The sequence below is a fragment of the Hoplias malabaricus genome, chromosome 5 (assembly GCF_029633855.1).
Source record: "Hoplias malabaricus isolate fHopMal1 chromosome 5, fHopMal1.hap1, whole genome shotgun sequence".
Taxonomy (NCBI): Eukaryota; Metazoa; Chordata; class Actinopteri; order Characiformes; family Erythrinidae; genus Hoplias; species Hoplias malabaricus.
Window position 1 is genome coordinate 33,086,992 of NC_089804.1, and position 22,143 is coordinate 33,109,134.

General features: G+C 39.9%; 2 protein-coding genes across 2 annotated transcripts in view; one reads left to right on the forward strand and one right to left on the reverse strand.

Annotated features, from left to right (window-relative positions):
- apobec2a (apolipoprotein B mRNA editing enzyme, catalytic polypeptide-like 2a) overlaps window positions 1–17,661 on the forward strand; it is a 30,940-nt gene extending 13,279 nt beyond the window's left edge. The window contains exon 4 of the mRNA XM_066673133.1: window positions 17,417–17,661. The gene's annotated coding sequence lies outside the window, so the exon portion shown is untranslated. The remainder of the gene's footprint in view (window positions 1–17,416) is intronic.
- A 451-nt stretch (window positions 17,662–18,112) lies between these two features.
- pth4 (parathyroid hormone 4) lies at window positions 18,113–19,668 on the reverse strand. Its single transcript, XM_066670220.1, has 3 exons — window positions 19,586–19,668; window positions 18,764–18,852; window positions 18,113–18,559 (listed from the first exon to the last, which is right to left on the reverse strand). Exons 2-3 carry the CDS (start codon window positions 18,850–18,852, stop codon window positions 18,316–18,318), a joined length of 333 nt encoding a protein of 110 aa, XP_066526317.1. The 5' UTR covers window positions 19,586–19,668; the 3' UTR covers window positions 18,113–18,315.
- Window positions 19,669–22,143: the final 2,475 nt, after the last annotated feature.

Consider the following 22,143-nt stretch of genomic DNA (forward strand, 5'->3'; position numbering starts at 1 on the left):
CAGTTACCCCATCTCTGGGAGGTAACTGTAATTACACAAGCTGAAGACAATAGAGACTTAACAGCATGTGGACAATGCATAGACTGTAATTGTGATAAGACCACTGGAGCACAAACAGTAACAGCTAAATATATTGCTTGAACAGCATGCAAACATGGAAACATAGTTGCATTAACATCCAATTTAGCTGAACAGTACTTTACCGGCTGTAACTGATCACCATGGTCTTGCATGAGACATGCTGTCATGAAACCATCATGTTTATGAACATACAATATGAAGGGCTGACCAAGTTGAACAAAATCTAATGCTGGGGTTGATGTCAGACCATCCTTTCATTCATTCATTCATTATCTGTAACCGCTTATCCAATTCAGGGTCACGGTGGGTCCAGAGCCTACCTGGAATCATTGGGCGCAAGGCAGGAATACACCCTGGAGGGGGTGCCAGTCCTTCACAGGGCAACATAGACCCACACACACATTCACTCACACCTATGGACACGTTTAAGTCTGGACTGTGGGAGGAAACCGGAGCACCCGGAGGAAACCCACGCGGACAACACACCAACTCCTCACAGACAGTCACCCGGAGCGGGAATCGAACCCACAACCTCCAGGCTTACAATGGCTGAGTAATTTGAGCATAATTCTCAATCCAATGTCAACTATAATTGCACAAGCCCAAGAATGACCTAAGCCCTTTAATGGCGATTGGTACTGGGAGTAAACGCACTGCAGCAGCATGATCAGGAAGAATGGACCTTTGTCCAGCAGTTTCTAACTGCCCTAAATAATGAATAGAGGGTTTGGCTAATTGTGCTTTAACCAGACTAGCTTTGTGACCGTGTGCACTAAGATGTGTGAGTAATCCAATAAGATCATTGGTGTACACTTCCATATCAGGTGGAGCAAGCACAACCTCATCAATACAAACTAGAGTGGACTTCTTAACAGAGCATTCTGGTTCTGCTAAACGTTGTCTTAGAGCCTGGTGATAAATAGTTGGACTACTGTGTATCCCCTGTGGCAATCATGACCACTCAAACATTTCACCATCAAAAGAAAAAGCCAACTATGGTCAAGTGTCAGGATGAAGTGGGACAGACTAGAATCAATTAGACATGTCAATGACTGAGAAGGCTGTGTGTGTGTTTGGTACTCTATCAAAAATGCTACTAGGATCTGCAACCATGGGTGTTATCCGTTCTATCCACACGTTTGCAATGCGGTAATCTATTGTGAGAGACCAGGCCCCTGAAGCCTTTTTTACAGGCCAAATTAGAGAGCATGACTCACTCTGTGCCTTAATTAATATACCTTTATAAACCAATTTTTGTATAATTAGTCTGACACCCTCAATTACTTCCCTGGCTAGTGGATATTGCTTAGTTACAGGTAAAGGTTTTCCTGTTAGCTTTACAGGTTCAGTGTACAACAGTCCGCCTTCATCCTTGTCTTTTGACTTGAATATGAGGGTCAGAAACTTGAATTGGAAGGACAGATAACCTAGTATTATCCAGCTGCATTTTCAGCTGAGTAATGGCATTAATTCTCAAGATGGGAGGTGACTTAATTGGAGCTACAGTGAGGGGGAGAGAGATGGATTTAGGACCAAACCTTATACAAACAGGCTCTGTTTTATGTGTTATAGCTTTCACCTGTTACCCCTGTAAATATAACAGCAGTATTCATCAAAGGTAGTCCAAATCCTTTAGCCATTGTTGTGGATAGTATAGTAGCTTGTGCTCCACTGTCAATCAAAAAAATTGCATTCATGTTCATTCACAGTGGTTGTCACATATACTCTATTATCTTGGTTTTGGAGGATTGCTTGCAAATACATTCTGACAGCTAACATTTCTTGTTAAAATGTTCCGGCTCTGCTGCCAGAGCAGTTTTAATAGATGACCTGTCACCGTATCAATCAGACATATTCTGTGACTTAACCCTTGTGCTTCCCCACAATCCAAGCCATGCCTGGAAAACACAATGTCATACTTAATAATAAGGTAAATAAGTTTACTCTTCCAGAACAGCAACACTTGCCAGTCATCAATGTTTATATCCTGAAGACCATGGCTGGTTAAATTATTGTTGCGGTTGTTTCTGAGATCTTTCACAGAGGCTTCCCTCTGAAGTGATCCATGATACTTTCAAAATCTTCCAAAGCAATACAAGTGAAGACATCTTATACCTTAGCAATCCTTGTCAGAGTAATTTCAGCTGCTGTTGTATTTATTATTTTTACTGGCAGCCAACCATCCCCACAAAGAGTTGAAACTTCTCTTAATTTTTTTTTACGATGCAAACAGCAAGACTTGGTTGGCTCTACAACAAAAGTGATACCAACAGAGAGTGTGGAACTTGGAGGCAAGCGAGCCCCTTACAAGATGTTCATTCAATGGCTTAAGAGTTACTACACTCTTCAGTTTTACTGTTCCACTTCTCAAGATTGACAACAGACGTAAAAACTGACTGTTGTAGTGGAGTATAGACCTAAGATAGATTTGGACAGATTGAAATGAAGAAATGAAAGTTTTGAATTAAAACTCTTCCAGTCTGAATAGGACCTTTCCTCTGCGACCAAGTCACATTCCAGTGGGTTGTCTGTACCTGCGGGGTTGAAGGACTTTACAACCATGCACACACACATAAGCTAAAACATCAAAGGACTTGAGAAGGACACTTTCAACACATGGCCCCAACGACCCCCTCTCTTCAGGAGATAACCAATTTTATAATGCTTTTAAGAGACAGGAACCTCAAACAAAAGGAAGGGTTATAATCCCGCTTGGGACAAAGTGGCACCTCAATGTCTCGTTATCTCCACGGGAATCAACAGATGTTCAGAAAGGGGCGACCTCGAATTGAACCCCATTGACTCATCTAAGCGACAACCTACACATGGATCAACAGCGACCCCAAAAGGACACTGGCGAAACTACGCCTCGCTCGGAGTCGCTGGAAACCATATCGGAAAATAGTCGAACTCTGATTATTTGTGTATACACAGATGTATTAATGTCACTTTCTGTACCCTCAGATGAATGCCTACCTCCTAATGAAATGCTGTATATTGTGGATTGTTCCTATCATGAAAAGAAACCCTACCTCTGAATAAGAGAAAACGGATTAATATTCCTTTCTAGCGTATCGTCATAAATGGGACCTAAAAATGAAACCTTATGTAAATGTTTGATATTAATAATCCAGTGTACCCATTGTTATATGTTGATAACAGGTATAAGAATTTCGATACGCGAAATTCATATTCTTTATGTGTGAATCAATGATTCAAACCCCCTTCGACTCTCTCCCCCTCGCGAGAGTCACGTGAGACTGAATTTGTGTCCAATCAGAAAGAGGACTCCTCCCGTTAAGGCGTGACCACGCCAGCCTTGAAAACACAGAGCAGCCCAACGCAGTTCAGTTCGAAGTTCTGAAGAGTTACGAGAGCTCGACAGAAGTAACGGACCACGAAAGAAAGCGGGAAAGAGAGGACGCCGACGAGAAACTTTGAACAACAAAGAAACACTTTCTTCTCCACGCCGACAACGAAACAAAGGAAAATCTCAGACTTCAGAAAAGGCTCACGAGAGACGTCTCGAAATTAGCTAAGAGTATGAAGTTTTACTAATACGTCGAGTAATTTGAATATCTTTCTTTTCTTTTAATCTTGTTTATGTTTATTACCTATCGAAGTGTGATCTCACGAGTGATCAAAGCGGGTGAAACTTATTTGTGGCCAAAGTAAGGTATCAACCGTTTGAGTAATCGATAACAGATATATTAACGTTATAAGCTGATTCCTGAAGACATCAATCCTGGAAAGCTGAACAACGAGACTAGCTAATACTCTGAAAAAGCCGCTCCACTACGGTGGAAAACCAGCCACGCCTGTGAAAGTCCAAAGAAGGGAAATCTCGATCGACGCAGCTCAGCTCGGAATCGAAAGTCTTCAACTCGACTGGAAAGAGATCCTCCATAAGCGGGCCTGTTTCTCACCACGTGGGAACGACGAGAGCACCCCAGGACACGGAGATTAAACAGCAGGACGCGACGGCTCGGTGAAACGGCGAACGAGTAAGCTAGCGTATTTAACACCTTTTCAGGAGCTGATGTCTAAATAAACCCTCTTTATAATTTACCATTTATTAACCTTAGTTAGCAACAATTTAATCACAAGACAGTAGTGCCTAGCCCCTCTTAAGGTCAAAATCGGTTTTCCCTGCTGTGATACCGTGAGATTATAAGGCTGTGCTATGTTAATTAAATACTTCTCTTTGTTAATAAAACTCTCATTATTTGAAATCACAGTGTTTGCAATTTGTTCGTTATTTTCCTGAAAATCCTGACTCATTTAGCATGATTATTATTCATTCTCAAACTAATTATTAAGGTTTTAATTGCTTAAGCCAATTATAAATCTTAATTAATTTCATTAAGTCAAATATCAGAGGTTGGAGGAGTTTGAATAAGGTCAAGGCTATAAAACAAATTATAAAATTATATGTATATATTTGTGGTGTACCTTACTACACTACACTGTTAACAGCCTGACATGAAGTATCACGTTTACTCATGGCCCTCCAGTAACCACCATTTGTTTTGAATTGTCCAGTCAAAGGTTTTTAAACATTAGTGCCTATTAACTGGTCAACCTGTCCATCCACAATAAGATAATTAGATAATAAGAACAGGGAAAACAAAGCTGAACCCATACAGCTCAAGCTTCAAGTTGCAGATACCCTCTGGATTGGTCTTTCTTCTACCGCAGCCCACTAAGATAACATTTGAAGGAGACAAAAAGTCATCTATCACACCTGCACTTCTTAGCTGTTGGATGATATCTGCATGTAGGGTGGTAGCCATTGACCCACTATCCAATATTCTCTGCATTTCAAATATACCTTGCACTAGCACTGTGATGTAGAATAAATTGTCACTTTGTGTCGTTCTCAATGAGTTCTGAAAATTAACTGTCTTGTCTCTTGACACTGTTCCACAATTGTACAAATAAACAGATTAAATGTCATCAGTGAAGGTGTTACTAATGGACACAGTATTTACCTCCCCCAACATGAGGCTCTCTAGTTTTCCTGAGTCTGTCCAGTCTTCTTCGAACCTGTGGTCTGACTGGCGTTGGAGCCACAGTTATAGCTGACATGTTCAGGAGAAAAGCATTTAAAGCAAAGTTTGTACATTCTGCAGTGAGCATTTGTGGTATGTATTGAACTATAACAGACCGTGCACTCTCAGAGTCATTTAGCTGGGGTTTTAGGGAGTGTGTGACAGGCAGACTGGGAATTACACATAAGGACTTTTTCCAGCATTTTTCAAGACTCTATCAAGGGTGGTTTTCTCTGCAACACAGGGCACTTGTTCTACGTCACAGTCGTCCCTATTGTGCACCACGTCCATCTGACTATTATTATTTTCACCTCCTCGAGACTCCTCTGAGACCCCCATTGCATTTAGTTTAAGGTGACAATTCCTTGCACTCCCTCTAGAACACTTCACGGGGTGTCCAAGAATGTATAGATTTGCTCTTAAACACTATGGCAAGAGCTTTTTCCGGACAGTTTTCATTGAACGTAACTCCTAGTTCCAAACTCAGCTTAAACATAAGACTTTGCTCAACCATTTCTGAGGCTTGATTTAACCTTAACCAATAATCTAATTTGTTCTCATTAGCATGTGGTTTTATTGTGTATATAGCTCAGCTAGAGGTAACCCTCTATCACCATGGAAATATGGTGGTGTATACATATCTGACTTGAGCACCAAATTTAGCTTGGATGCATCAATTACTGTAGCACTCAGCCGATTAGAGCTAGGAGCTGGAGTGGTTGAATCATAATGAGTCCTTAAAACTGGATCAATTTCTAATGTGCTTGACAGACTTGCTCGAATGAATGCCCCAATCTCGTAACCATCTGTTGGATTGGGTCATTAATATGATTACTAGTCATACATATGATAATATCAGATAAATATTGATCACGTGCATTTTCTGGGCTGGTGCTGAAGGAAGGCACAGTTTTCTCAGATAAATCACATAATCTTCCCCTTCCTCTGCTTGTGAGTTCAGGGCTAGTGAATATGACACGTTTCTAAGTGTGTGGTGCTGAAAATAGAAACCCCCTGCCCTGCCAAACACTCAACTGTTTAGCATCACTGTCATGACCTCGTTCAACAGACCTGAAACCACAGGTTTGAGGAGAGAGACATGAAAAGAATTATTAATATGATATTGAGCAGCAAGCTCCAACTTATATCATTGATCTAACATCATTGATAACACTGGTAACATCATCGATCTTACCAGAAACACGGAAAGGGCCAATAAACTTGGATCGGAGCTTCCTGGAACTCCCCTCAAACCTGATAAGGGGTGAGCCCAGCGGTAGAATTTACCAAGGAGTTCTGTGCTATTTCAGCCCACACCAAATACTGAGACCAGTCCTGAGGATACTTGTGACAATACATGCGCAATAATTTTTCCAGTTCTTGATTCACTTGTTCACATTGACCATTACTCTGGGGATGATATCCAGAATTAAAACTGTCATTTGCTCCTAAATATTCAAAGAATGCTTTCCAAACACGTTATGTGAGTTGCGGAACTCGATCTGACAGGATATCTTCAGGAACTCCATTATGACGGAAAACATGAGTATATATGGCCTTAGCCATATAGAAAGCGGTGGGTAGCGACGGAAATGGTATAACCTTGACCTCACTAGAGAACCGATCAATACCTGTAAGCACAGTGGTATAACCCTCTGTTACGAATAGATCTGTGACAAAGTCTAGAGCTAAGTGAGACCAGGGATGTTCAGGACCCGGTAGGGGCATTAGTTTACCTGCGGGAAGCATCTTGGGGGTTTTAAACTGCGCACAAACTGAACACAACGTGATGAACATCCGGTCTAACGAACTCCCACCAATAACGAGCAAGGATAAGTTGTGTGGTGCGTCTCTCACCCGGGTGACCAGATGACAGGGATGAATGGGCCCAGGTGATTAACTTGTCTCTGAGTGGTGCTTGTACATATTTTTACCTTCTGGACATTCACTGGGCACTTCTTTAGATCTATTTTCCTGTTCGATTTGTTCATCGAGTTCCCATCTAATAGTTGGCACCGAGATAGAAGGCGGTAATATAAAGTCAACGTCCTCCCTCTCTTTAAGGTCATCCTGATTTATACGGGACAGGGCGTCAGCCTTAATGCTGCCTGAGCGGAAAGTAATGGGGAATGAAACACGAGAAAAATAGTGACCACCTGGCCTGACGAGAATTCATTCTTTTAGCAGTACGAATATATTCCAGATTCTTGTGATCTGTTATCACAGTGAAGGGGTGTAAAGAACCCTCCAACCAATGTCTCCATTCTCGCAGGGCTAATTTCCCTGCAAGCAGTTCTCTATCACCTATACCATAATTCCACTCCATGGGATGTTTATGTGAATAAAAAGCAATCGGAAATAGCTTAGAAGAATCCCTCTTACCCCCTTACAGATAGTACAGCACCAACACCCGTCTCCAAAGCGTCAACCTCGGCCACAAAGGGAAATTCTGGATCCGGATGTTTGAGAATGGAGGCAGTAGTGAAAGCTCTCGTAAGACGATCAAAAGCTAGTTGTGCTTGAGGAGACCAATACAAACATTGGGAATGACCTTTATGTAAGGCAGTAAGTGGTGCGGCCATGGAACTGAAGTTCCTAATGAATCACCTATGGAAGTTTGTGAATCCTAAAAAACATTGGTGTTCCTTGATATTTCTAGGGACTGGCCAGTTGACCACAGCGTCTTCCTTATTATCATCCATAACAATCCCAGAAGCACTGATAACATACTCAAGAAATGAAACTCTGCTGATGGAACTCACATTTTTCACCCTTGACATAAAGACCATTTTCCTGAAGACGTTGAAGAACCAAATTAACATGAGTTACATGAAGATTAATGTCTGGAATTCTGTGAAGATGCTTTGTGAAAAGCACTATACAAATAAATTTGATTTGATTTGGAGAGTAAATTAATATATCATCAATGTAAGCGATCACAATTTTTTTCCAACATATCCCTGAATATGTCGTTGATAAAAGATTGAAACACTGACGGGGCATTAGCGAGTCCATAACTCATGACTAAGTATTCAATGACCCTTAGTGGTACTGAACACCGTCTTCCATTTATCACCCTCCCTAATCCGGATAAGATTATCGGAACTACGGAGATCCAGTTTGGTAAATATTTTAGCACCTCTTAATTGTTCTAACGCAACAGGAATGAGTGGTAATGGATAAGCAAACTTTTTAGTGATGTCATTAAGAGTACGATAGTCAATACATGGCCTAAGTCCTCCATCCTTCTTTTTGAAAAAAAAAAAGAACCCGGAAGCTACTGGAGACCTTGAGGGACAAATAAACCCTTGTTTTAAAGCTTCCTCAACATATTGTTCCATAGCCTTTTCCTCTTCTAGATTCAGAGGGTAAATACGTGATTTAGGCAAAGGGGACCCCTCCATAAGTCCTATGGCGCAGTCATACATTCTATGGGGAGGGGTGGCTTTGATTTTACTGAATACCTCTAGATACTTAGCATATTGAGGGGGAATTTGTACAGATGACTCTGAATCAGGACTCTATTGACATGGCATGAATAGAAATTTGATCTAGGACCAGACAATGGGATTTACAAAAGTTGGACCAGGCAGTGATCTCACGATAACACCATGATATATTAGGGTTGTGTGTCTCTAACCAAGGTAATCCTAATATAATTTGAAAGTCTGCTTTAGGGAGCACTAGAAATGATATCCACTCATAATGTAAAAAACTTGTTTGGAGCTGAACTGGAACTGTCTCTTGAGAAATGGGATCTCCTCCAATCGGAAGACCGTCTTGATGTTCAACTGGGTGACGAGGGACTGCTGAATGAAGTTTCCCTCGGCTCCAGAGTCAATCAGTGCTGGTACAATAGATTTTCCTTGGCAGTATACAGTGACTGGTATGAGAAAAGATCATGACATTAACCTTGTTGCGGGTACACGCACCGTATTAAGTTACTAAGTTACTAAAATCAACTAAAAGGGGTAAGTACCTGCAATTCCATGGCTACTACTGGCTGTTTTGCCTGCTCGGAGTGTGGCATGTTTAGTTTAACCCCCTTTTCCACCTCTAGCGATAAAGATAGTGGTTGTGTTTGTAGTAAGTGTCAGCTAGTTAGCTCTCTGGTGGATAAAGTGGACCAGTTAGAAGTGCGCATCCGGAGCTTATTATTGTTAAGGGATAAACAGCAAGATTCAGTGTTAGCAACTCCGGGTGCCTTAGGGAGAGTTAGCACCCCCACGACTCCGGCGTTAGAGCCCTCACAGCGGGGTGAATGGGTGACCTGTCTCGGCGTCATAGCTGTCTCGGGACACCACGCTCCTCCGATTCGCGTGTCAAACAGGTTTGCCCTGCTCAGCGAAGCACCCGCTGAGGAGCCTGTTAAGAGTGCTCTGGTTATAGGAGACTCTATTGTTCGACACGTGAAATTGGCTACTCCTTTAGGGGCGCCGGCAGTAACAGTTAGCTGTTTATCGGGAGCCAGAGCACCGGATATTAGTGGCAACCTTAGACTGTTAGCTAATAGGAGATATTCGAGGGTAGTCATTCATGTAGGGGCCAATGATATTCGTCTGCGGCAGTCTGAGGTAACTAAGGGTAATATTACAGAGGTGATTAAACTGGCCCAGACAATGTCCGATGCCGTAATCTGCTCTGGCCCCATACCAATGCGGCGTGGCGACGAAGCTTACAGCAGACTTTGGGCGTTAAACTGCTGGATGTCCAAGTGGTGTTCCGAAAATCAAGTGGGCTTTATAGACAATTGGTTTCGTTTTTGAGGGCAAGCCTGGTCTTATAGGTAGGGATGGTATCCACCCCACGCGGGAGGGTGCTGCCTTACTTTCTTGCAGCATAGCTCATAGTCTTTTAGTTAGTCAGCAGAGTAGTGTAGATAGCTGCTGACAATCCAGAGCTGGGACCAGGCCGCAGACAGACAGGCTAAACCGACCGTCTGCGAACTGTCTTGAGGCGTCACCCAGGTTCAACTGTATTGAGACTGTGTCTTTCCCCTGAACTAAATGTAAAAGTAGAAAAACAAAATCAGCCTGTTTCAGCAACCTAATCAATATTAAATCATACACAACACCTAGCAGCAACACCTCAGAACTAAAATTTGGGTTACTCAACATAAGATCACTAAACTCAAAAGCACTCATCGTAAATGATATTATAAGTGATCATAAATTCAATGTTTTCTGTCTCACGGAAACGTGGGTTAGACCAAATGAATATTTAGCACTAAATGAAGCCACCCCCCTAGGCTATAATTATGCACATAGCCCAAGAATATCAGGCAAAGGAGGTGGAGTATGTGTAATTTACCAAAATACCCCAGAAATTAGTCTTAAACAATGTGACACCTTCTCTTCTTTTGAGGTTCTCTCCACTATTATTACAAATCCGGTCAAAAAAAAGGACGCATTTTTATTATGCAACATTTACAGACCACCAGGGCCTTACTTAGAATTTCTGAAAGAATTCAGCGATTTTGCTACAAACCTAGCGGTGTGCAATCATAAAGTTATAATTGTAGGAGATTTCAATATCCATTTTGAGAAGGAAAGTGACCCACTAAAAAAGGCATTTACCTCAATCTTAGACTCTATTGGTATTACTCAAAATGTAACAGGGCCTACACACTACTGCAGCCACACTTTAGACTTAGTTCTGACACTAGGTCTTAACATTGACAAAATTAATATCTTACCGCAATCCTCAGCAATCTCTGATCATTACTTAATTTCATATGAGCTACGTTTTAGCCATAATATATGTAGGAACCCTCGCTATTCTACAAGGCTTATAATAAAACCATCTACCGCCCTACAATTTATAAAAAACCTACCAGAACTATCGACCCCAGTTCCAACTCCACCAGACCCAATGGACCTAGATGTACTAACTGATTACCTAGAAAATACCTGTCGATCTACTTTAGAAAATGTAGCACCACTTAAACATAAAAGTATAAGACAGAAAAAGCTTGCACCATGGTATAATGATAAGACCCGTACTTTAAAACAAACATTACGAAAACTAGAACGGAAATGGCGATCAACCAAGCTGTAAGTGTTCCATTCTGCCTGGAAGGACAGCCTTATAGAGTATAGAAATGCCCTCACTAAAGCTCGCTCAGCATATCTGGCCTCGCTGATCTCCAATAATAAAAATAATCCGAGAGCACTGTTTAGTGTGTTTTCTAGAATTCCAAAAAATCAAGCAGGTTCTGAACAACTAATTCCGGCAACTCTCACCAGTAAAGATTTTATGGACTTTTTTAATAATAAAATTGAGAATATTAGACAACAAACTCAAGCCACAGGATCAAATCCATCCTGGCTGCCACCCGATGTGAATGATATAAAACATAATATAACTGTAAAAGAAAGACTTGAAACCTTTTACCCACTCCCACAATTAGAACTAGAGAAGATTATCACCTCCGCAAACTGTACAACTTGCACACTTGATGCAATTCCCACAAAGTTGCTCAAAGAAGTACTACCAGCTATTATTGATCCTCTTTTAACTATAGTAAACTCATCCCTTAGTCTGGGCCATGTACCCAAAGCTTTTAAACTAGCAGTTATTAAACCTATGATCAAGAAACCAAATCTTGATGCTAGTACACTGTCTAATTACAGGCCTATTTCTAATTTGCCATTTCTGTCCAAGATCTTAGAAAGAGCTGTGGCCCCACAACTTAGTTCATATCTACATAATAATCATATATATGAAAAATTCTAATCTGGATTCAGGCAACATCATAGTACAGAGACAGCTCTAGTCAAGATAACAAATGATCTTCTTCTTGCCTCTGATCAAGGCCACCTATCCCTGTTGGTGCTTCTTGACCTAAGCGCAGCCTTCGATACAATAGACCACAATATTCTCATAGAAAGGTTAGAAAACATGGTTGGAATCACAGGGACAGCCCTATTATGGTTCAAATCTTACTTAACGGAACGTTATCAATTCGTAAAAGTAAACAATCTAAATTCAAATTATTCTAAAGTAAGATTTGGAATTCCACAAGGCTCTATTTTAGGACCATTATTATTTACATTATACATGTTACCGCTAGGCACAGTTATAAGAAACCATGACATTAACTTTCACTGTTACGCAGACGACACACAATTGTATATTTCAGCCAAGCCCGATGACAAACACAGATTAAAGAAAATAGAGGACTGTGTAAAAGACGTTAAAGGCTGGATGTTGCGTAACTTCCTCCTTCTAAACAGCAACAAAACAGAGGTCCTGCTTTTGGGTCCAAAAGTGGCAAGAAATAAATTATCAGATTTAATTTTAAATCTCGCTGACTCTCCAATTAAACCTGGTTCAGCAGCAAAAAATCTTGGTGTCATAATTGACCCGGATTTATCATTTGATCAGCACATAGGTAGTATCACTAGGACAGCTTTTTTACATCTTCACAATATTGCTAAGATTAGGAATGCCTTATCCCTTCAGGACGCAGAAACATTAGTTCATGCCTTTATTACTTCAAGGCTTGCCTACTGTAACGCACTACTGTCAGGATGCACCAGCAGCAATTTAAGAAAACTTCAACTAGTTCAAAATGCTGCAGCTAGGGTCCTCACTAAAACTAGAAAATTTGAACATATCAGCCCAGTTTTATCATCACTTCATTGGCTGCCTGTTAAATTCCGCATTGACTACAAAATTTTGTTATTAACATATAAAGCTCTACATGGGCTTGCTCCTGAATATCTTCAAGATACAATTTCCTATTATGAGCCTCCACGTTCACTCAGATCACAGAATACTGGATTTTTAATTGTTCCCAGAATTCAGAAGGCCTCAGCTGGGGGAAGAGCCTTTTCTTATAAAGCCCCCAGACTCTGGAATGATCTTCCAGAAAATGTTCGGGACTCAGACACAGTCGCAATCTTTAAATCTAGGCTAAAAACACATTTGTTTAGTTTATCTTTTGGTAGCTAATACTCCCCCATAGATAAAGGCGGCAGATCCGGGGGGGTCCATGGACACAGGGAATTATAGTAAACTGAGACGCTGGTGCTGTCGTCCCGCCGCTTCTCGCGATCACTCAGGTTTGTTGACGGTGGAGCGGAGGGATGCCTTCTCTCCTTTTAGTTAAAGCTGTCATAGTCAGATCTGCCGGAGTCATTAGCCACACTCTGGAAATTTTCATATTTTCTACTTTACAAACACAAAACAGTTCAAAACTAATTCCATCCCTTTACATTTTTCCGAGTAAACAACTGCCCACCTGTCTGTCTGGACACTGATGGATGACTGTCGAGACCCTCCTCCACGCTTCAGACCAGCTGCCCATGCTCCAGCAACCACCAAGTGCCTTGAAGCTGTCCCTACACTGAATTTCTCATGGACTACTAACTATCATCACCAGTAGATTGACCAGAGGAGGATGGGTCACCCCTTGTGAGCCTTGGTTCCTCCCAAGGTTTCTTCCTCAGCTTGGGGAGTTTTTCCTTGCCACTGTCGCCCCTGGCTTGCTCACTTGAGGGTTTTACATTTGTTTTTACATTTCATGTCAAATCTTTGTCTTACTGGAATTCTGTGAAGCTGCTTTGTGACAACATCAGTTGTGAAAAGCGCTATATAAATAAATTTGATTTGATTTGATTTGATTATTAACGTGTGAAGCCTTCTCCGGGTGGTGTGTTGGACCTCGCTGCGGATGTCTTTTACAATCACATCTGAAGTGATCAGAACCTCCGCAATATAAACACAATCCACCGTGTAGGCGACGAAGGCGTTCCTCTTGTGGGAGTCTCAAAACATCACACGGTTCTGTAGGAGGACTAGGACCAGAAATGGAACTTGAGTTCATCATTGGGTTTTTAAAACCAGGAAAGGATTGACCCTTTACAGTAAGGTGTCCCTGACACAAGGTCTTGGGCCGTTTTTTAAGAAGTTGCTCGAGGCGGATGGATAGGGAAATAAGTTGTTCCAAGGTTAGTCCATCTCCACAGGCCAGTTCTGTAAGTATATCTGAGTTGAGACCATTCTGGAAAACATTTATTAGTGCTGGTTCATTCCACCCACACCCAGCAGCAATAGTCCTAAATTCTAAAGCATATGCAGCCGCTGTGCAAGAACCCTGCTTAAGGGTCAGAAGGATTTCACCATAGGATTGTCCCTCATTTGTGTGATCAAACACCTCCCGGAACATAGTCACAAACTCGGGATAAGTTTTATTCATAACATTAGCCCAAACTGCAGTGGCCCACTCGAGTGCCTTAGCCGAAAGATGGGAGATCAGGAAAGTTATTTTCGATTTATCATTACTAGGATGTGAGTTCTCAAAACAATACAGAACATTGTAACAAAAATCCGCTACATTTGGCCTGATTCCCCTCAAAAATTTCAGGTTTACTGACTGGATAATGCAAAGAGACGTTAACAGAGACTGAGGGACGCTCAGGGTTAGGGCATTAACACTAACACTTGCGAAAGGTGTTGCTGCTGGTTTGTTGTTGCTGAGCGAGAGATTCTACAGATTGAGTCACTCTAGCTAGCATTTGCTGGTGTTGACCTAGCATTTGGCCCGTTCTCACGGCATCTGAATCCGCTGTCTGCATGCTGTGGCCGAGTATTCTGTCACGACTGGACAGAAAGCAGACACTTGTGGGTTACAGTCAAAAAGAGTTTACTAAACACAATCAAAAAGGGGAAGACAAAAACAAGCAAGGGTCGAATACCGGGAACACACAGTACCTCAGAGATGAGCCAAAAGAAACAGGCAAGAACCAGAGAACAACAACAAATCCAAAGGAGCACAACAAAAAACAAGAATCGAAAAACGAGCGAGAGGTAGGCAACAGGATATCAGGATAGTCAGGTTTCTAGAGAATGCTTTGTATGCGGAAATTAATCACGGCAATACTCAGCACGGACTGGTGAGTGAACGAGGTTTATATACTGGGATAAACAGGCGTGCATGATTAGAATTCCGGTGAGTGAGAACGGTGTAGACTCATGTGACTGTCTGATGCATTCTGGGATATGGAGTCCTGGGAGACATGCCTAGTCCCTTCATCATTTATGCCTTCCATTCTTATTAACAAACAATCAGCTTAGGAACTGTAGTAAAAATTGTAGCTAAAGTAAAAAAAAATCAAACAAAAAGTAAAAAATATACCAGTTACCAGCTACCAGTGCAATGTTATTTTGTTATTTCTCAAAAGAGCAGGAGACAGGGAAAAAAATGTTGCAGTCCATAGAATATATTTTCTTTTCCAACCAAACAGTCCTTATGACCGCAAAGTACAAACCATAGCCTTAGAAGCCTTGTGGATCAGCATTCCTCATCGACGAAGCTTGAGACAGAGCTCAGAGCACTCAGGAGCACACATGGTGGTCAGCTGTCTGCTGAACTGTTATCAGCTCCGGGTCACGGCACCACTTGTAACGGGTTTACTTCTGCGTTGTGTAAGGATAAAGGATGATGGAAGGGAAGACATCAACACACCAGCTAGCATGAAGTGGTATTTATTTCCTCTGCCTTCTCTGACAAAGGCACATTTCCAAAGAGCACAATTCATTAATTACATATTGGAAAAAGAACAATGACAATAAAAATATAAATACAGGTATAGAAAACTGTATGCTGTGTATGCTCTCCATTTACTGAACAGTATTAAATGCATATATCTGACAGTTTAACTCAAGTATAACTCAACATACCTGCATAAAGTGCACACAAGGCAAATATTTAATGCTTTCTCTCTTGCTCTAAAGTGCACCTGTTGGAGACTGTGCACTATTATATCCATTTCTTTTAAAGCAATCAGATGCATCCCACTGTTGGTTGAATTCTATGAAGAAAATATAAAAAAACAACCAAAAAGATGCCTCCCGAACACTAGTTTCTCTACACTTATGTCGTAATTAACATTGCACCCTAAAATCCTTCCTGCACATAACTCAGGCCCAACAGTGAGCAGCACATATTAAAACACATAGAACAGCGTTTTTACACAAATGACTGAATTCAATTGTTTTATATCCAAAAATAAAACATGTATCTTTTGAGCCACAAATATGGAGCTGCACCAGCACATACCTTCTCTGGCAATGGTTCAATTCCAAAGAGGACGAAAGGCAGGAGCACAGCTTACTTCACCTCTGTAAGGGTTGCTAAATCCGCATATGTAAATTACTGTGGAAAATCAAACTACAATTTTTATACTTTTCTAAAATTAAATAAATTGCAATAAATAAAAGAAACAAATGAAATAAAACACATTTATGACAAAATATCCTATTATATAATAAAAATTATATATATTTCCACACATTCCACACAAACCCTGCCCTTCTCTGTCCTCTATAAATTGCACCTGCAATTGAAAGTTCATGCTGATATCAAAATAAAATACCAGAAAAGAATCATCTAGTGGAATAACATCACACTGCTACACCCACATACATCAAAACTAATCATAGTTGTATCTTTAATATCCTTAATAAGGAGGAAATTTAAGATATTTTTAATTGGAATTATGACTATTCAGAACAAAGGGCAAGATATCTCTAATTTACTTTTTGACTAGTCCTAATTTAATTGTAGATATCTGAAATGTAAGTTTAATATAGTCAATAATTAATTTCAGTTATCTGGAATTGGATCTTCCATTTAATTCAAGGGTTAATTTAACGTAATTTACACTCGTTAAATATAAACGAAGATATCTCAAATTGTTATTTCGCCTAGTCAAAATATAATTAGAGATATATTTTATATCTATACAGATATTTAAAATTGTGCATAGTCATAAATAAATTGCAGATATCTGTAATGTAAATTCAGTCAGACGATTTAATGTTAAAAAGGCTTGCCACAGTAGTTCCAACTACACAACTTAATGACAGTGTTTCTGTGAACTTTCAGTTTTGAGAAACACCTTTGTCGTTTAATGATGGTTCGGATTATGCAGGTTGCCAACGTAGTTCAATAGTTCCAACAATGGTTTTGAGAAACACTTGCATCACAACAGCATCATTCAAACTATGTAAGCTGCTAACGTAGTTAGCAACTATGCTTTTGGGAAACGCACCCCTGGGTGGTTATTGGGTTTCTAATATTTGCGGGTTTAGTGGGATTTGGATTCTAAGGTGTCTCAAGTTGTTGCTAGGGAGTCTAGTTTGCTAGGTTGTTGTTTTGTGGCTGAAAGTGGAATTTCTTATCTTATACACCATGGAAATCAAACAACTGGAAATTTAATTAATGAAGGATAATCTCTAATCATTTTTCTCTGTCTCTCTCATTCTGTCTATTTTAGGACCCAGTGGGAGTGAAGGATCAGATCTGAATGTACTCCTTTACAACCACCTTAAGAGGAGAGTTTGTGTTTGTGTGTGTTTGTACTGTAGAAAGGTCCATTAAATTCATCAATATGTGTATATGTGTATGTGTGTGTGTGTTTGGTCTCCCAACAAACTCCAACAAGCTATCTTATTTTATTGCCAGATATACACTTTATACACTTTTAAAAGGAAAGTATATTTTATATTTTAATCTACTGAAAGTGACATCATGTTTGATTGAAATGTTTTTGTTTTGCAAAGTCATTTTGTTGTTTTCACAGTAATAATTTATGTATGTATGTATTATCTTAAAAATCTATGACTGTTTTTACATGAATGACAAAAACGTAAACCTCAGTGGTTTGGAATGAATGAATAAAAAATTACAATATATAAAAGCATTTTTCCTTTTTTAAAACCAGTTTCTTATTTACAACTTTACAAAAGTTTAAACAAAAGTATTTTATTTTTTTTCTTGCATATGCATAGATTTACATAAAAATAAATATTCATTTATTATAAATTCTAAAAATTTCAGTTCAAAACAGACGGTTTTAAACCCAGATCTAAACATTGTTTTACTCAGAATCAGCTTGAGATTCCTAATCACAACGAAATAATACAGGTACAGGAAGTTTCCACACATCTTCAAATGCAGGGGTTGATCAATTTTACTGTTCTCTGCATCACAGTTATGAAATAACATAAAGGGAAAGGTATGAGGGGCTTTGCCTGGACCGGTCAGTTATGGGTGCGCTGGTTCTTGTATATTCTGAGGATAACTCATGCTGTTTGTAGTAAGTGTGTATATATTCTGAGGGTGTTTAGTTATGTTTGATGTATTTATTGGTTCATTCTGGTGCAGGGGTTTGTGTTATTTTTCTGCGTTGCTGATGCTGGAAGAGAAGGAGGGCCGGTACGTGTCGCTGAGCAGCAGTTCTAGTGCCCCCCGGTGAATACTGCTCTCTGCAGGCTGTGGGGCGTTAGTGTCAGTGGTTAGGGTGTGAGTATGAGCAGTGTGTAAACCCTCCATGGCGCTGGAGAGCCAAATTAACCGTTTCAGGCTCTGGATAGAACGTCCACGATCGTGCAGCAGCTGGTGCTCCGTCACTGCCCTCCTATAGGGTGAGACAGAGACACTGTAATATAACAAGCAAGTAGTTATTTTCTGTAAGAGTTTTTTTCCCCTGTTATTAAACAGCCATTACACTAACACTTGATGGCCTGGATATGTCAGAGATTCTGCAATAATCTCATTTTAAACATGTGGTTCTGTGGCACCCGCTCTATAGAACATAAACCTTTTAGAGACTTCTACTGACCTCTCATTCTCCTGGCAGTGTGTGAGAGTTAATACTACCATCACAATCAGACTGAAAGAGGTTTGGCATCTCTGAGCTTTCAACATCATCTACAAACACACAGCAAACAAAACAACAACCTTCTGTCATTGTAACTCAATTATTGAATTGATAAAACACCTCAAACTTTTAAAACAATATTTTGGAGAATCAATTTCCAAAGAATCCCAGTGTAATGCAAACTATGGATCAGCATTAGCCTACTTAAACTCACCATTGTTAAGTCTGAACAACTTCACAGAACCAAAAAAAGCTTTCAATTAAAAAATGTAAAGATATATCACTTTACGATTTATAAAATTACCGAAGTATTCCATTTCACAACTAATTTTACTTTAACTTCATTATGTTTCACAGCATGTGTACATCATCAACATCATCATCTTCTTTTCCACATTTCAGTGTCATGGTGACTATGTGTACATACTATATACTTTCTTAGGTTGCACACAAAATTAATGAAGATATGATGTAGATTCAATACTCAAAGTTCTTTACTCAAGGAGAATTATTTAAAAATTCTCTTGTTCTAGTAGAAATATTAATTATTTTTATTTATTCAATTAGAAATATGTATAATTAAACTACAAATATTCACTCAGTATTTGTGTACACATATTCTTGTTCCTGAAGAATAAATCTGTACGTCTACAGTATATATATTTTTACTCAGGTAGAAACAGAAAGTGTTAAAGGAAAATATTAATTTACTTAAGAATAAATACAGATTAATTGCACTTTTAGTAGGCTATTTTTTGCTATTCTCAAGTCTAACACACTCACCTTTTGACCGTGTTCTTCTGGTGAGTACTGTGTTCCACCTGTTCTCCTGGTTCTTCTGTGTGTGAATGTGTGTGTGACTGGGATTTTATATCGTCAGCAACTGTTAGCAGTTAGCACGTCACCTTACACACACACACTTCACCAGTCAAAAGAAACACACGCACACACACACATGCACACAGTCTTTCAATTCTGACACAATTCACAATTCATTCATTACAAATTAGTATGTTAACATACTAGCATTCATGCTAACAATGCTAATCATTTTCAACAATCCCCTTATACTGAGTTCAGCTGCTCTGTGTACATTGTGTATAATCTCTATAGAACAATATCAAATGGCAGGATATTTTGGAGCAGGTTCACATGAGCAAAATCTCATTACGCCCAATGCCAAGAATCCCACTAAGGGGGTATAAAGCCACCCAGTATTATGCTGTGGATCAGTGGAACTGTGTTTTCGTGAGTGATGGAGTTCCTCTGGTGTGTGGAATTATGTTTACGGAAGTGATGGAGTTCCTCTGGTGTGTGGAACAGTGGAACTGTTCTCTTAGGAGCGATGGAGTTCCTCTGGTGTGTGGAACAGTGGAACTGTGTTCTCCGGAGTGATAGAGTTCCTCTGGTGTGTGAAAGAGTGGAACAATGTTCTCTGGAGTGATGGAGTTCCTTTGGGATGAGTTGGAGTAGTGTGTGTGATCCAAAACTAATCACCAACACTAACCCCTGACCCTCAGTGATGATTATGAAGCTGAATACCATCAGATCCTCACAGACATGTTCCACTACATCAAGTGAAAATCCTTTCCAGAAAAACAGACTGCAGCAAAGACGAACACATTCTTGATTAAACTGCCTTTTGGCCTTTTTTATAATTCTGCTTCATTAAAATAGTTCTCTCTTAGTGATGGGTCTCAGCTTGAAACCAAACACTTGGAGAATGACTGAGTTACACTGACTCAAAAGAAAAAGAAACCATTGAACTTTCATCACTTAACAACTGGTTTCTGTGTAGGAGAAATGCAGAAGTGTTTGTGTGTGTGTGAGATAATGATAATGTGCAATTATTCGTTATTGTATAACAAAATGTGTCTTCCGCATTTAGCCCATCTGTGGCAGTGAACACACACTAGTGTACTAGGGGCTGTGAACACACACCCAGAGCATGGGGCAGCATGGGGCACCTTCCCCGTCGCCCAGGGAGATGTTTTGGGTTCAGTGCCTTGCTCAAGGGCACTTCAACCGTGGATGTTCTCAACAGCAACCTTGTGTGTGTGTGTGTGTGTGTGTGTGTGTGTGTGTGTGTGTGTGTGTGTCTTAATAACGGCACATACCCAGAAACAGTGTCCAATACTAGCGATGTGAATCACGTCTATAAATATTATTGTGCTAAGTATCAGGACCATGAACCCTGCGAGGGGAGCTGTGGAAAGAAATGTTAGATCTACACCTTCCAAGTGAGGAACCCAAAACCTCCTTATTCTGATTTGAAGAAGTTGAAAGAGTGATTTGAGTGCCTTCCAAATAATAAAGCCAGTGGATCACATATGAAACTATAAAAGCTAATAAATATCGACTTTGTGGAATAGCAAGACAAATATTAAATTTTTGTCTAGTTAATAAGAAAGCTCTGGACTCTCAAGAGGGTGCTCTTATTCATAGGATACCGAAAAAGGACAATGGGACTGATGATCCGACTACATGGATGGATGTCTCTCTGCTTCCTACAATTTACAAGATTTTTATGAAATGTATCCTCAGTTGTATATTACCATGGTTGACGGAAACAGGAGTATTATCCCCAAATCAAAAAGCCTATATAAATAGACAGGGCATAAATGAGCATGTCTTCTGTTTGAAACTTCTTCTGATTTGAAGAAGTTGAAAGAGTGATTTGAGTGCCTTCCAAATAATAAAGCCAGTGGATCCCATATGAAACTATAAAAGCTAATAAATAGCGACTTTGTGGAATAGTGAGACAAATATTTAATTTTTGTCTAGTTAATAAGAAAGCTCTGGACTCTCAAGAGGGTGCTCTTATTCATAGGATACCGAAAAAGGACAATGGGCCTGATGATCCGACTACATGGATGGATGTCTCTCTGCTTCCTACAATTTACAAGATTTTTATGAAATGTATCCTCAGTTGTATATTACCATGGTTGACGGAAACAGGAGTATTATCCCCAAATCAAAAAGCCTATATAAATAGACAGGGCATAAATGAGCATGTCTTCTCTTTGAAAACTGGAATAGATGATTTCAAGTATGAATCTGCCAGATTTTACACTGTGTTTCTGAATTTTGGAGACACATTCGGCACACTATTCCATGAGATAAGGTAAAGATTGTTGGAAGAAATCAATGTACAGAGAGTATACGTTGATATAGTTAGGGATGTGCACAATAGCTAATTTCTACAATTGATCTGTGGAAATCAAATCACTGAGCCAATCAAACTTAACATAGAGATAAAGACTGGATGTCCTTGGAGTGCAGTTAATTTTATCATTGCCATAAATCATTGGATTAAGTGGCTTCATCAGTGTGCCCCTTTG

Bases quoted from the DNA above. Each gene is read 5' to 3' on its own strand.
- pth4 (XM_066670220.1), bottom strand. From the start codon at position 18,852: ATGATGTTGAAAGCTCAGAGATGCCAAACCTCTTTCAGTCTGATTGTG. The intron at 18,560-18,763 runs GTCAGTAGAAGT...CTCACCCTATAG, and splicing joins CACTGCCAGGAGAATGAGAG to GAGGGCAGTGACGGAGCACC.